A 16,174-nucleotide genomic window follows, 5' to 3' on the forward strand; every position below is an offset into this window, starting at 1 on the left:
AATTTTTGAAAGTGTACTGCAAAGTTTTTATTTTGGAAGACAAAAACAATGAAGATTTTTTGTCACTTAGGTATGACCATAGTTTTAAAATATGGACAGAGTCTCCGTGACATCACAGATTTCTGAAGAGCCATTGTAAAGCTCAGTCTGGTAGTTCTGGCCATCGCCATCTTAACAGTGCCTGACTCCGCTTAACTCTCTCCTAATTCAAAAATTGGCAAAGAGTTGGAGCATGGGCGGTGCTGAGGCAGGCCGCGTGAAGCAGCTGCCTAGCGGCTAGCCACCTGTGACAGCACCCACCGGTCACTCAAAGTGCCACCCTCTTAATTATGTATGACATTAAGCCTTACTTTAATTTAAACAAGTGAGTTATATAAGACAATCCTCCCCTGTACAGTTATCACAAACAAGAAAATTGGTTATAGGGAATAAATCATACCAGGCTGTATCATGTTCATTTCTGATGCAAAGTTGGGAATTTTATCACCGGAATCTATAGGGACTGACTCGCTTTTGGAGCCAGCCTCAAGTGGCCACTCCAGGAACTACAGTTAGTGGCGCACTGGCTTCATTTTTCAGCACCAGAAGTTGCCACCTGGGTATGATGAATGGTTAGATTTTATGATAATTTAGCTTTTGAAGTTTAATCAGTTGTGAGGGACAAACATGGTGTGGGACTAAAATTGCTTAAGCAGATTTAATATTGAGTTTTAGAGATTTTGCCATAGAGCTCAGTAAAATCCGCAGACCTTGTTGTGAGCAGTTTTATGGAAAATGACTTTCTTTCTGCAGAATAATCTACCAGAACTACTTTCTTTCTACTAGAAAGTCGAGTGCCTTGTGTTTTCTCACTCAAGTCAAGTGACATTTAGTCCCATTATATAGGAGAGAAGGCAGACATCTCTACAGCCGATATCTCCAAAACTCTGTAACTCATACAAAAAAATCTAGATGGTTAAACAGCAACACATGCCATGGACATGTATTTTTTTATTCTGGGGTGAACTGTCCCTTTAAGTGTTAAAATAGCAACCTTAAAGCAGAGTGTTACGTTTTAACAGGTATCTTAAAATCAGTGCTATAGAAAAAGGTGCTCAGATCCAACGCCTTGTTACACTAGCTACTAAAACCAACTCAAAATAAATGCACCCTGCCATCAAGGTCAGTAAGAGTTGCAACACCTGCCATCAACTTAGTGGTGTTTCCGGTCAGTCTCACAAATTATTTCACTAAACAGATAACTATGGCATGAAAATGTCACACGACTAGAAACTGAACTAAAAATCAATCAATGTGCCTCTTGGTTGTCAAGAAACTCCTGCTCACTATGTTATAAACTAGAGTTTATGTAACGCTTTGTCCACCTCGGTTGGGGGTCAACAGATGTTACTGCACAGCAAAAATCCTCCAAGTGTGTTTACACATGTATAAACATAGCATGACAGTGAAATGTACTCAGCCATACCAAAACCCAGGGGCCTTCTTCCTGGACCAAAAGCCTCCAGAACTGATGTTTCCAACTATTCTATCCTCAGTGATATCTACATTGTCTAACCCCGGATTTTGTTTATTCTGATTTTAATATCTTTTAGCACTGATAATTCTACTGTGTACATTTTTAATTATTTTATCCCATGAGCCACTGCTTCACTTGTAACTGTAAAATGGGATCTTACAGATTTATGATTGATTGATTTGGACATTTTCTGTTCAATTAATATGGAGGTTAGAAGCCGATCAAAACGGCTACATACACACAACAGAAACTTGTTTTGTTATTATCACATTCCTCAGTTTGCTTCCACAAGGTCTGAATGAGTATGTGCTAATTTCACGAAATTGACATGACTGTGTAAAACATGGTTTGCATGTTCGCCCTCAGCCCGCCCTTACCAGAAAAACAAACATATAGGTTGCCTGTGCAAGCAGCACACAACCTATATTTACGTATGTGGCAAACTGTCAAGGCCATAGTAATTATGACGGCAGCAAAAGAGGAAGTCAGTTGATGTAGTGTAGCGTAAAAGTCCGCATAGAGAGGAGATTAGGGTGGATGAATTGGTCAAATACACCCACACTTTCAGTCAGTAAACCACTATCCTAGTCAACTAGTCAACACTGATTTATTTTAACTTGTGTATGTAAGTTAATTAACATAACTTACTTAACTAAACCTAAAGCCAACACAGACAGAGGACAGTCTCCTAGCTATTCAATTGTTTAAGAATGAGGATCTGTTGTCCCTCTTGCTTGTACTTTCACACTTTCTTAAGTGCCTGCTACTGTGACCTTTGAATCTGTTAATTTAAGCATCATTGACCTACAACAATGATTTAACTCTTTGCTGGACCTAAAGACGATTTGATTATCAGTTTGCAGAGCTGAAAGAAGGAACAATACTTACTGCATGGAGTGGATAAGAAATTCAGTATAGTGTAGCACACTACCACAAGCCCCACCTCTTGTGGAATTTCATCACTCTTCCCAAACAAATTTGATCTGTATCACGTTGTGTCTTTTTTCACACGTATAAAAATTTGCAACAGCAAATAATTCTGGGCATAATTAATGGAGTGTCATTAAAAAGTTCTTTGAGGGATGGGGGGCTAGCATTCCTTCTTAATTTGTAGCTTTCTTTGCAAATAAATATTCAGCAACTGCACAAATTGCGTTTTCTGTGAGATTTTAATTTCATGACGGGCAACAGATGTCGTGCATTGAAATAATTTCTTCTTTAATTCTGGAGCAATACTGCATTAGCAGGATGAAGCTTTCATTAGCCTGCAGCTTTTGACGGTATGGCAGATGGGAACTTTCAATAATACAGTGATTTCTTAAGCAACAACACATACTGTACCAGAATATTTTTCCTCAGAGTGCTTGGGAAAATGAATCTTATGGAAAATATTATTTTGGGCTGGTGGACGTCAAGGGAAATTCCACACAGCATGACAATTTACTTTATTTGGGCTTTTTCTAAAATCCTCTGTCACCTCTGATTACAATGAGCTGAATGTATCAGTTACACATGTGCTACGCATGATATTCTACCTGAGCTTTCTTTGTGCATTGTGGCCACCTTGGCTTTTGGGGGCTGAGGAGGCTGCGCATTGTGCATTGCCTGCTTGAGCAGTGCATGATTTTGAATATGGATCAAAGGAGTCGTTGTCATCTTTTTTCATACTGTGTTCTTATTAAAGCAAAATTAGTTTCTTTCTGGGAACCTGCAGTATTAACTTGATGATCGAGTGATGGACACTGTAGTCCAAACAGAGAGAGAAAGAGAGTAAGATTCATATTTTCAAATGAAATTTGATGCGTAGATTTGGATAGAGCAACGAGAAACTTCAAAGAGTTGGAAAAGAAAATCTACTCCAATGTAGGTCCTAAAATGAGAGAACAAGCTCTCGTCCCTGAATGACTGTCTGTCTTGCACATGTTAACAGTGTGGTTTCTTCCCCATCAGTTCATTAGTTTATATTGTAATGCAGATCAACACATATGAAATCATTTGAAAGTATTTTCGTAACTAATTTCAAATCCTGATTAGTGAAGAATGTCCTTAGCAACAAAATTGTTACATGTCTATTTCTTATTTCTGGCTATATAAGCTTGACCAAAACTATATAGCCATGCTTACACTCCAAAATCAATTAAAACAAGATGGCAATAGTTAGACTACATATTAGAGATGTTGTCCTACAGCGAATGCCTCAGGCAGAGCATTGCAGGCCACTTAATCCATCATCCACTCCCTCCATCTACAGCACTTAGAAGTACAAAGGAGAAGATGACAGTTCAGCCTGGTAGCCTAATGGGAAGAGCTATATGATGTGGAAACCACTTCCTCCCCTTTATCAGAGGCACTAAGCCACAGTGTACTGGATGTCAGTATAAGCAAGGTGGTTCTTATCACATATGATCAAACGTTAGAAAATGACCGAGTCTGGGAGGGCAGGAAAGTGCAGGAAAGTGCAGTAAAGAGGAGGAAATTACTCCAAGACCAGCTGGATCTAAAGATGACACTGTGGCCAGAAACAACATTATATATAATATATTCCTGACACTATAAATTATTTGGGCCTCTTCTTGCTGCACATTGTAGGAGAAGCGGGATATTAACAGAGTAATAACAAAGAAGGTTCAGTGTTATCACTTTTGCAGTGGGTCATATCCACCAGGGACATTCTGGGGACCCTGCTTAAGGTTCCCTATAAGTTCTCCAAAGGTAACGCATGTTCACAACCATAACAGTAGGAACGTTCCAAAAATGTACTCTTTAGGTTATGACAGTGCTGCAGTTCAAAGTTCCCCACATAACTTTGGAGGGATATTTGGTTATGTTAAGGTCACATTGCAACATTACAAAGAGCAAATTTGGGATGTAAACAGAATATTCCCGGACAGTCCTCTGTTGGTCATATGTGAATGCTTCATTGATAGTATAGTATTATATTGCAGGACTGTATGAGGGTCCAAGTTGTTCGCATAATATTGTTCCCAATATTTTATGGTCTCACTGTAACATTACAAAGACCACATTTGGGACATTAAGACAACATTCCCATATTATGGTTCCCTGTTAGTCACACAGATATGTTTCATCTATGATTGCATCTAAGTTGGTATACAGTACGTTCCCTTCATGACTTTAGATGTATGTTCCGTTTGTGTTCTATTAGGGAGCAAGACACCACAAAGAGGACTTTTGGGCTGTAAAGAAAACATCTCCTTATGTTTCTCTCTAAGTCGAATGTTCCCTTTAGAACTTTTTAAGAGGGAAAAGTTCCCTTGATAGAAATTATGTCCTCCCAGAACATTCATGACGTGAAGTTCTTGCAAGGGTGGGGCAGAGCCACTGCAGGGTGGGGCATGGATGAGTTAAATTACTATGATTTATATAGGAAAAATAAACAAAATAGAGTTTGCAGATGCAATCATGCTGACCTTTTTCACTAAAATTCAACTTCAATCCTTGTATATCAGTCGCTTCCCCAAATATTGTAATGATTGATAATAATTGTGGGGTGTAGGGACGTGAACTTTTTCAGCTTCTGAAGGGGGCCATGCCAGAAAAGGTTTGGGAACCACTCGTTAGGGGACCATTACTATAGGGTGGATTAGGATTCAAACTCAGGACCTTGTCACTGAATTCTGCATCATAACCGTCTGGGAACATTACAAGGCAAGGAAACCTTGGGTCCTTTTACACCGATGGTGGGCTCAGCCAAGATCATGAAAGCTCAAATCATGCTGACTGATATTCCCAGTTTTGGTGGGGACTGGACAAACAGAAATGATTCAATGATGCGTTTATGTCTTTTTTTGCTTTTGCTTTTATATCTGTACCACATCTAAACATATTTTTGATGAAAGCGAGGACCTTGAGCTGAGATTATTTAGTTAAAGTAAGTCATATTTCTGGGTGTCTCACATTTAGAGAGTGAGTGAGGGCAGACGTTTCATTAATCATGTCATTAATATGAAATATGGAAAGACTTCCAAAATGTGGAAACATCACATTCAAATGACAGGTTATTATTTATTATCTGCTGCACCAGCTGGTCCTACACTGGTGTGCATGTTGATCTATGTGCTGCGTGGTGGGATGTGGTGGTGAGCTTAAGCCTGGCAGGATGTGTGTCTCTGGACAGAGCTTGCAGGGGAGAGCTCCAAAGTTACACACCCGTCCAAAATCACAAAGTGCAAGGAAGGCAATTGGCTTGACAGCACATGTAATAGAGACTGCAAAACCTCGTCGCCTGAGGGCCCTCGCCAGAGTAGCAGTCGTGGAGAGTGGCGGGGGTTTGGCTGGCTAAAAATGAGCCTGGGATCAGCTATGTGAGGCTTCTCATGTCAGTCACATCCACAATCTTATTTTCGCTAAGCATCTGGAGGTTGGATCCGCACTGAAATGTATTCACTGTGCGTGTTCGTGGCACTGGTTTTACTTGGCACAGCAAGTGATAGCTCACTTTTAATATAGAGTAGAGAGTTAGAGAGCGTTGAATTCTTGAGGCAGACTGTAAAAACGCAGCAGCACAATGGACAATGAGCATGGCTGTGGTTTGGACTGTGGGGAGATCGCGGGGAGCCTGATGGAAACCTCACAGGGCTGCCGTGAGCACGCGAGGTCAGGACATATGCTGACATGGACTTCTGGGCCCGAGCCAGAGCTGGAGCAGAGAGGAAACGGAGGCCTCACGTCTGCTCAGCAGTGCTCCCCTGCTCCTCTTGTTTGTCTCTGACTTTATATCAAATATTATTCTTGCCTGAGATAAAACACAAGACCATCAAGACTTCTAATATGGGTGTATTTTTTGTTTGCATTGAACAGAACACAATTTCCAACATCTGACAGGTTGAGAAGTTCAAGTGGTTTGGAATATCTAATAAAAGAACAGGACATTTATGTTCTGATAAAAGCCCGGAGTTCTGATATGAATCCTACAAATCTAAACTGTCAGCTCCCTACTCCCTAAACACAAAAAGATCATTTTCTTTTGTACGGTTGGTGTTTGATAGCATTATCAACTCTAAATCCATAAAAACCCACCAGTCAGATTTCTGGCCTTCATCAGATCAATTCAGGTTCAGCTTTCAACATTTTAAGCAATATAAGTAAGTTTGATGGGTAAAAATCAAAGATTGATAATTGCGCAACTAAAATTAGAGTTTTGCCAGATAAATTACATATTTGCTAGTTAGATAACAGTGGGTTAATGATGACGTAATGCACATTAGTAAAAATGTATTAATTTTAAGGAACGAGTACTTCTCATGTTCCTTTTCTAAACATTACTTGTCCTCTTCATTCAAGTAAATATTTGAGCCAGTAATCTACTTTTTACTTCACTACATTTGTCACATTTTCTTTCAGTGCATTTAGTGCACTCTAAACATAGGGACTGAGTGCACACAAGGAGCACATCTACAAGTTGCTTGCTGCCCAGAAGAAAAATAAGCACCACCTGTGCTTCGTCCACAATACGATGATGACGGAACAAAACCCGGAACAAGACGCAGCTTCCAGAGACATCTGGCCACACTTTTTACACCAAAATCTAAAAAAGACAAGAGATATTTACATAATGAAGCACTTACTGTGCCTCCAGAAAAACTAGAGATGTTTCATTACAGTTCTTTTTCTTTCCAATACCGATTCCGATACCTAAACTTTGCATATCAGCTGATACCAAGTACCAATCTAATATCGGAGCATGAACAGATGATAACAGCTCTATACTACTGAAGTATGAATGTGGTATGACTGCTATCATTGTACGGCCTGGCTCAGGTTGAACCCTTTGTAAAACATTAAAGAATACATACAGAGAAAGAATACCATAAACATGACATCACCATCCAGAGAGAAGAAAGGTGTGTGGAAGGCTGCTAGGAAGTAGCAGTGTCCTGTTTCAGGCTTAATATATTACATGGTAATATGTTAACCCTAATGTTAATGTTACTTTCGTAATTGTAGTACACCCTTAAAAAAAAGTAATTTTGAGGAATTTATTGACCAGGTACTTTGTTTTTTACTTTTACTTGAGTAGATTTCTAAAATGGTAATTTTAACTTTTACTTAAGTAATTTTTTTATGGAAGTAATAGTACTTTGACTTGAGTGTAAATTTCCAATTCCAATTCTAAACAACTACCTAAAGTTTTATACATCACTCTTTGCTGTAAACAGAGAAGGTTGGATAAGATTCTGTTCAACAAATCTAGGTGTTTTACCAACCCTAAAATCAGACCCAAAATTTCAACTGGCTATCACAACCGTGTTCTTTTGCAAGTATTTGTTGAATCTGACTACCTACTCAGCTTCCCGCTAACCAAACAATCTCACAACTGACTAAGCATCCCATTCATTCAAGTTTCCTTTTTCAATCATGTATTGAATTTCACTTATGTCTGATGAGAGCAGCAGGTCTTTTGTTTGGTCTTTTTGTGATGTGCCGGCAAAGCCCCCCCCTTTTCACAGCCAAGCTGTCAGGAGGAGTGTGTTGTCCTTAAAAATGAGACAGGGCAACAACAGGGCAACATCTGATTAGCATTCACGGCACTATCTCCACTCCCTTGGTATTTTATTACCACAGGTGCAGGGGCATTCATTGATCAGATGCACGCTACAGGCGAGGTTAGCCCTTAATTGAAAACAGCTCTATTTATACACCTGCAGGCACTAAAGGTCTCCAAGAGAGCACAGGGAGGTTGAAAAGAAGAGAAAGGAAGGGGGAAAAAAACACAGAGCAGTGACAGAACAGTGAAAAAAGACATGCCTTGGGAGACATAGGTTAAGGCCTACAGGGAAGGCAAAGGCATTCCCAAAACACCATGGCTGCCCAGTGCCATGAGAGGAGAAGTATGCAGGTGCAAAAGTCTTTAGGGAAGTACGCATTTTTGAAACACAGATTACCATGTGTTGAAAGGAGGCACAAAAAATGCAAATTGAAAAGCATGCCTATTCCTAACACTGCCTTTTTAAATTGAGATGGATTTTTCTTTTCTTTGCTAGCCGAAGAACAACTAGCCGAGGTTTATTTTGTTTACCATACAGCTGCCAGTTTTTGCAGCCACGCTAATTTTTTCCACAACACTAAACTGATTGTGTGCTGCCACTTTGCAGGTGGTACATTGCATTCTGGGGCTTGTATTTTCACAATGTGACCATAACAGGAGGTCAGGGGGTCAGTTTGGTGGAAGTCCAATCAGAAAACCACAGAGGAAAGAGCAATCTGCATTTACACACAGCTCAAACCTGGCACTTTTGATGGAAAAGGTCTGCAAGATGTCAAATTTCCACGTGTGGGAAAGCAACGAAAGCTGTTAATTAGTTCAAAACCTACAGGATACATTAAAATAAAAAAATATGCTGCCCACAGGTTGTTGGAATTGAAGCAATAATCCAAACAGCAGGTGAAATATGGTAAAATTTTTTACCCACACTTCACTCTCAGGCCACATCGTGACTGACAACAGTGTGAGAAATTCTTTAAGACAGCAGATGTATCAGATGGTTATTTAATTTTACATTAATTTGCTATAAGCTATCATTTACGTAGAATAGGATCACATTCAATATTAAGTGTTTTCCTTTTGAAATAACATAACCTTGCTGGTTAATTACATTGGAGAGGATTCAAAAACCACTTGCTGCGGTCGGCCAGCTCAGAACAACAGACTGTAAAACTGCTCTGAGTGATGTCTCTCCCAGAAATGTCCGATTATTAACGGAGCATTTTCATCTGTCTACTCTAGAATGCTGATGAAAACCAAGGTACTCTGTAATTGATAATGGCAAAAATCACATACAAGTGAGCCAAGAAAGGCTATTTTGAGCTGAATTTGTATGTGAACCAAATATTTCATTTAGTCTCTGAAACAGGTGTTTTAGTATTCAAAATAAAAATCATTAAAATTACCCGGCCAGATGGGGAGCAACCAGCATTTTAAACCTGGCAAAAAACATCTCTTCTCATTGTTTCAGGGTTACTTTTTTTTTCTACACAGTTCCTGTCAAATTCGATATAAAAAGGCCAACTGGAAACAAGTATGCTCCCTTATTACACTTGTGGTGTTGACACTTATTAAACACATGTGTCTGGTTTAAGACAAAGTTACACTGGTTTTGCAATCCTACGTCTGTATGTGGCTTTGTAATAGCTGTGCAGGGATAGACGCCTAATATTTTTACGCACTGGCCTCATGGGCCACCAAGACCCTATGGCCAAAGTCCGTTCTTGGTGGCTCAAATGTAAATTTATGTAAAAACAATACATGAGAGGCAGTTTAACACAGCTTAACACTACCTTAACTGTGATAGTTTTCCTATGAACAGCGATGTGGTGTTTCATTGTTTCCAATGAAAAACGACTTACACTTCTCTGCTAGTTTAGGAAACTGGCTGCACATTAATTTGTCTCTGTGTTATATTATATCTATTTAAACCCCTGCCTCTACTGACTCCTAACTTTTCATTGCTGTGTTTTTTGGGTTTTTGTTTTTGTATTCCGCTCTGTGTTTCGGATTAGACTTAGTAAAACCATACTTTTGCAGCCCCAATATGTCAGTAGCTGATGAGTACAATTTGCTGTTTTCGTTAAAGGCTGAACTAAAGGGCGCAAAGGAATCGAAATGTTTGTGGAACTGTAACTGTAACTTGCATCGGGTGAGTATTTGATCCTCAGATGACAGATCGTCCATGGAGCATTCCTTTAAAATCAATCTGACTGGATGTTGGCATTGTGGAGTTTCTGATCCTGTATTCGTTACAAACACATTAGAGAATCCCAGCCTTTGAAGCAGTCTCTCCATGGATGTAGTTGTTGGAGACGGAACAGACTACTGTGTATATAACATCCCAATGTTCCCGTACAACATTTCCCTGGATCCTGTTGGGACAAGATGAAAGGCTTTGTGGCCTAATATCACTGTAACTGCAGGTGTGGAGTCTCCCATTTCACCAGTGTCACTGATGTTCACAGACGTTTGGAAGAGGAGGAGGAGGGGGAGGACAACAGCGAGACATCTGCACGTTTGGATAAGCATCTGAGGATTCAGTCAAATTCAACACCTAGCAGGTAAATGTTTGGATACCTCCAAACCCAGTGTGTGTGTGTGCGTGTGTGGTGAATGGGCTTATTTGGAGTCTGTTCTGGCTTGTCATCAAAGGAGATACCACAACCACACAGCTTTATCAAGAATGAGAACAATATCTGTGTGATCACTTTCCTCAGGAGGGGTGGTTTACAGAGGGGCTTCAGTTTGTAGTTTTGTCATCCAGCTTGTTTATGTTAACCATTTCTGTTTGAATTTATACAGATGGCCGGGCCTAGTTCAAATAAAAGCCGTGTTCATGTAGGACACGGACTTGATGAATTACTCCCACTTATCCTGTGTTTTGTAAAATGCAATCATAAGGGATTATATTAGCTGCTCAAACCGCTACCGCACCGGATACAACTATAAAAGATTCTGATTTTATGACCTGTCATGCCTTTGATTAGCTGAACAGAACCTCAGCCAAAAATGCATTTTACATTTTCCTAGATACTGCTGCTGCTGCTCAGTGCAGGAAGAAATCCTGTTTCAAAAAACACAGGAGGAAAGACAGAAGGAAGATGCTGACAACTATATTACAAGAAATATCTGGGACTTTGATTTAGTAACATTCAGTGAGCTGGTTCACAAATATAGGCTACTGGGGGACTTAAACAGCAATTATTCAATGATTAGTCAATTAATGAGAATGAATCAGCAGCTTTTCTGGTTTTCTGTCATTTTTAAGCAAACATGCCAAATTTTCTGAGGTGCCAGCTTCTTAAATGTGAGGATTTATGCGTTTTACTTGTCATAAATGTCCAGTCTGTGAGATTTAAAGATTTAAAGATTATAATTTACTGCAAGAATAGGGCTGAAGTGGAATATTTAAAAGTGTATAATCACCTGAAAATAAGAATTGTTGTGTTTTAATTACTTTTAAATGAGCCATTTATATTTACAGGGGGTACAAGTCGTCCTCCACAGACGTGGTAATTAAACAGTTCTACAAAGATATGCAATTTTCTTGTCTTCCAGATCTCACTTTCTGCAGCTTCTGCTGGACCATAAACCTGCTGTAATGGGACAGTGTGCGATTGAGTGAGCTGGCAACAGCTGGCAAACTTAACATGTCCTGAGACTACAGACATTTTAGTCACAAAACACAGAAAAGCAAGGCATCAGCTTGTAATGTGTTGAAAGTCGACAGCGAACTTGTTATATCAGTTATCTGCAGATATTAAATTCAGGTATTGGAATCAGATCTGAACTGAGGGGAAAAAAAGGGATTGTGCATCTCTAGACCCAACTGTTGAACCTGGCTCAACAATGCAATAACACCTGCCAAACATCACATAGGGTGATCAAACACATGCAAATGCGCAGTCCTGGTGGAATACCTAATAACAGGATTGGTATAATTCTACTGTTTACCCCATAATCATCAAAAGAGGGGATAAAATGATCTCTGTGATAAATTTACCAGCACCTGAAGCAACACACCAACTCAACCACCTCAGAAAAACACACTGCTACTTTCAGACTTTGTTGTTTTTGTCCAGTGAGTACACAGTACTATGGACTGCACAAAGCCTAACAAGACCAACAATAACTCAATACTTAATTGCCACAGGACAGGTTTCTCTCGCCCCCCCTTACACAGGGAGGTCAGAGGTCAGGATCAGCTGCAGCGGCAGCCTTGCTAGCCGGTGTTTTGCTCAACAGCAGCGGCTTTTCATTCTCATTATGCACCCCTCTGCTACATTAAAAAACAGAATAACTGTAGTCAAAGCTACATTTTTTGTCATTCTTTGACAAAAACATGGCCTGAGATATAAGATCTGGTTTGGAACCGAAACTGGATGAGGCATCACAGCAGCACTAGTACAGAAAATGATGCAGAGGGACCTCCCAGCTTCCACCACAACCAACAGATTCTAGGGAGAAATTTAAGGATCACTCATCTAAAATATTATTCTTTCATACTGAATGAAGTCAATACAATGAACCACAGAACACTAACATATAGAGGCAGAGTAAGTTTTCTTCTCTGAGCTGCCGATTGATTCCAAAATCCACTGACCACATTCAGACTTTAAAACAGCTAAATTTAATTTTCAGACTATAACAGAGCCCTTTTGATATTCTAGCATTTGACTGGTGGTTGTTGTGAATTTGTCTCCCATGTTAGTCACGCAGAGGACATCTCAGTGAGCATGGTGGGTTGGTGAGAATTTAACTCACACTGGCCGGGTCCTGTTGTAGAAAGTGTTGCTCTTCGCAGCCTCTGCAGCCTGTGCAGCTGCTTTCTTCTCCTCAAATTCCTCCCTGCTCAGGACCATGCCCTTGTGGCCGTGCTCCACCAGCTTACGGGCCAACTCCCTGCTCTGCGAGAGAAAAGAGAAGGAGAGGAGTGAGTCAAGGAGCGGGGACACGGCCTGCAGGCAGGGCTTAAGATTGTCAGATGTTGCCAGTCTTGAATTTTGGCACGGTAAGCTGTGAATGCTGTGATTTATTTTTTCACTGCTCTTCTTGGAGACCACTTTAGGTGTGTAACTACTGTTTTTTGTTATTATTAAATATCAGAAAGTGGTGAAAAATGCCTATTTCAATTTCCCTGAGCCCAGTGTGATGTCTTTTTGCTTGTTTTATCTGCCCAGCACTCCAAATCCTAAATATATTCACTGTAACATGATATAAAACAGAGAACATCAGCAAATGCCCACATTTTAGAAGCTGGAATCAGAAAATGTGGCACTTTTGCAAGTTTTAAACAAATGTTTTTCTATTACTCTGGTAAATGATGAATCACGAGCTATTTTAGACTAGACCTGCATCAATTAATTAGTTGTCAACTATTAAATTAATCACCAACTAATCTGAATAGGGCTGCAACTAGTTTCTCGATTAATCAATTAACAGTTGTTTGTTTTAAAATGTGGTGAAAACTGTGATCAGAGTTTAAGATGATGTCCTCAAATGTCTTGTTTTATCCACAACCCAAAGATATTCAGTTTGTGTTCAGGGAGGAGTAAAGAAACCAGAAAATATTCATTTTTAAGAAGCACAAATCAAAGAATCTTTTCTTAAAAATGTACTTAACCAATTAATCCATTATCAAAGTAGTTAGCGATAACTGAAATATTTGATTAATAATCAACTAATCAATTAATTGTTGCAGCTCTAATTTTGACAACTGATTAATTGGTTTGAGTATTTTTTTAAGAGAAAATGTCAAAATTCTGAATCCAGCTTATTAAATGTAAATATTTCCTAGTTTACTTACTCCAAACAACTAATCAATTAATCAAAAAAATATAAAATAAAAAAATAACAGCCACATTAATCAACAATGAAAAGAAAAGTAGCAGCAACAATATTTTAGACAAAGCATGTTTAAGTTTCTGCAGCATCCTGGATTTGGGTCCAACACAACAATCATCACTGAGACATGAAATCTGAAATTTTCTCAGCCAGCAAGATTTAGGATTTACTCACCACTCTGGTCTTTACTTTAAAATTGTTATTTCACTCCCTTGCCCAAAATATGGAAGTGATGATAGCCGGCTCTGCAACGCCACAAGCTTCAGATATAGTTTCGTCTTGTGGGTTTAGTGTGATTTCATGCCAACGCACAGGTCCATTCATTTTCTAAATGTGTGTGTGTGTGAGCGTACATGTGTCAGTGCTTCTGCAGGGATTGTTAGCTACATTATTCCAATCACCATTCGCAGACCCACCGTCATTAAAGCCAAGCCATAAAGTCATCATCTAAAAACCAAATCTTGCTGTCAAATCCTGTGGCTTGTCAGATCAAAGCTTCGGCCACATGTCCTCCTACCCAAAATCCCAGCAGCCGGGCCTGCGTCCGCACCCGAGAGGAAAAGTTATATTTTCCTTCAACTTTGATGTGGCTCACCAGAAATGAGTCTCAGACATTTGCCGGTCCTAAAATTGGCCTGAAAATCATTGTCTTCGTTTTCAAGCCTCATTGAATAAGTCTATTTGAATGAGCTGCTTCTTACGGTCGACACACCAGGACCTTGACTAATACACTGCAACATCTATCCTGGGTTTACTGACTTTGTAATGAGTAAGTTAAGAGTTAACAGACATAGTTTGTGACAAGTCCAAAAAAGCGTCATCCAGGAAAAATAGGTTTATAATTAGCTGATTTATCAGAACTTAGGCCTTATCAGCAAGACTGCAGAGGTCATCTAACCTGTGCACACTGTGTTGTGTCACAACACAGGGGTGGTTGAGTTTGATAGTGATTGACTGCAGCTGATTATCATGTCAGATATGAGATGTTCTCTTCTCTGTGTGGACACAGGTGTTCAAACAAAGTGGCCACTGCAGCAGCTCTGTGTATTATTACCAAGTGTGCCATCTGCTGGACGAAAGTATGATTGCTTATTTCTAATGAGCAGGTTCAGTTCAAGTCTATTCAGTACTATCTGTACGCAAGAGCAACAATCTGATCAGCATTTAAGAAAATCTAAATATGATTCAGACTTCCTTTGTTAACATTAATATGTCAATTCCACACTTACAACCTGATGTTATGTAAATAAGGTCTTTACGGATGCTTTAAATCGGCATTTTTAAAAATATATCACTGCTCTTAAAAGGTAGAATAAGCAGGTTTTGTCTGAGCTGCTTGCAAACACACAGACAGTTTATTGTTGTGTCTCATTCCAAGGACGTCAAATTCTGATGTTTTGGGTTGGAAAAGATTCCTGAACACAATAAAACAATGAGAAATACAGACTCTCACTCAGACACTTCTAGTGGGTTATAAATGATGCTTGACAGGTTTTCTGCATCTATACATTTTTTTATTTTTAATGAGACCAACATTCCTTCATCATATATTTCTCGATCAGAATGATGAAAACATTTCAGATGTAAAATGTATGTGTAAAAATTATACTTAAGACTTTTGAATCCATTAAACCAAACAATTTAAATCATTTTCAGGACTTGTAGCCTAAACGTCTTATAGTACCATAAATTTGGCATTTTAATCCCACAGCAATTGTGGTTAAGAGTGGAGACCATATTGTTTAAGAGGATCTCTGATCAGGACTTGTGATTAACTCTACACACACAGGTGTTACCAATGATACTAATTAAAGTCTGTTCCAATAGTGTAGCAGAGACAACATGCACAACAGCAGCACCCTGACTCTGTTTGACCTGAAGGGAACAGAACCTTAATTAGTATCATTGGTAACACCTGTGTTTATCATACCATTTCAGGTCAAGATGGCTGCTGTAACAAAAAGTCTACATCACTTTTTAAGTTTTTGTTGTTATTCCTACTGCTTTGAAATTCTGACTGAGTGAGGAGTGATAGAAATATTAATTCATATACTTTGAAGCATGATGCAAACATCAAAGTGACTGAATCGGTGGAAGGTGCTTGTTGTGCCCATAGTTTAAACCTCCATTTCCAAACCTGTGTGAGGCTGCCACCTAGCGGGCGACAACAGGCACTACACGATAAAGATTGCCCCCATGAGACACACTGCTTTAAAGCAATTAAAATTCAGACGTGCTAATGAAAGCTGTCCGGAAAACGAGAAACAGTTGGAATATGAAAAAAGCGCTGCACACTTTAAACCAGA

At 39.4% G+C, this 16,174-nt stretch overlaps 1 protein-coding gene across 3 annotated transcripts in view; it reads right to left on the reverse strand.

Annotated features, from left to right (window-relative positions):
- Positions 1-16,174, reverse strand: part of cfap299 (cilia and flagella associated protein 299) — an 89,689-nt gene that overhangs the window by 72,801 nt on the left and 714 nt on the right. For all 3 annotated transcript variants that reach the window (XM_084728195.1, XM_084728196.1, XM_084728197.1), the window contains exon 2: positions 12,789-12,931. In XM_084728195.1, coding sequence (XP_084584321.1) covers positions 12,789-12,931 — 143 coding nt within the window. The remainder of the gene's footprint in view (positions 1-12,788; positions 12,932-16,174) is intronic.

The sequence above is a fragment of the Lutjanus erythropterus genome, chromosome 10, assembly GCF_056507025.1.
Source record: "Lutjanus erythropterus isolate fLutEry1 chromosome 10, fLutEry1.hap2, whole genome shotgun sequence".
Lineage (NCBI taxonomy): Eukaryota > Metazoa > Chordata > Actinopteri > Lutjaniformes > Lutjanidae > Lutjanus > Lutjanus erythropterus.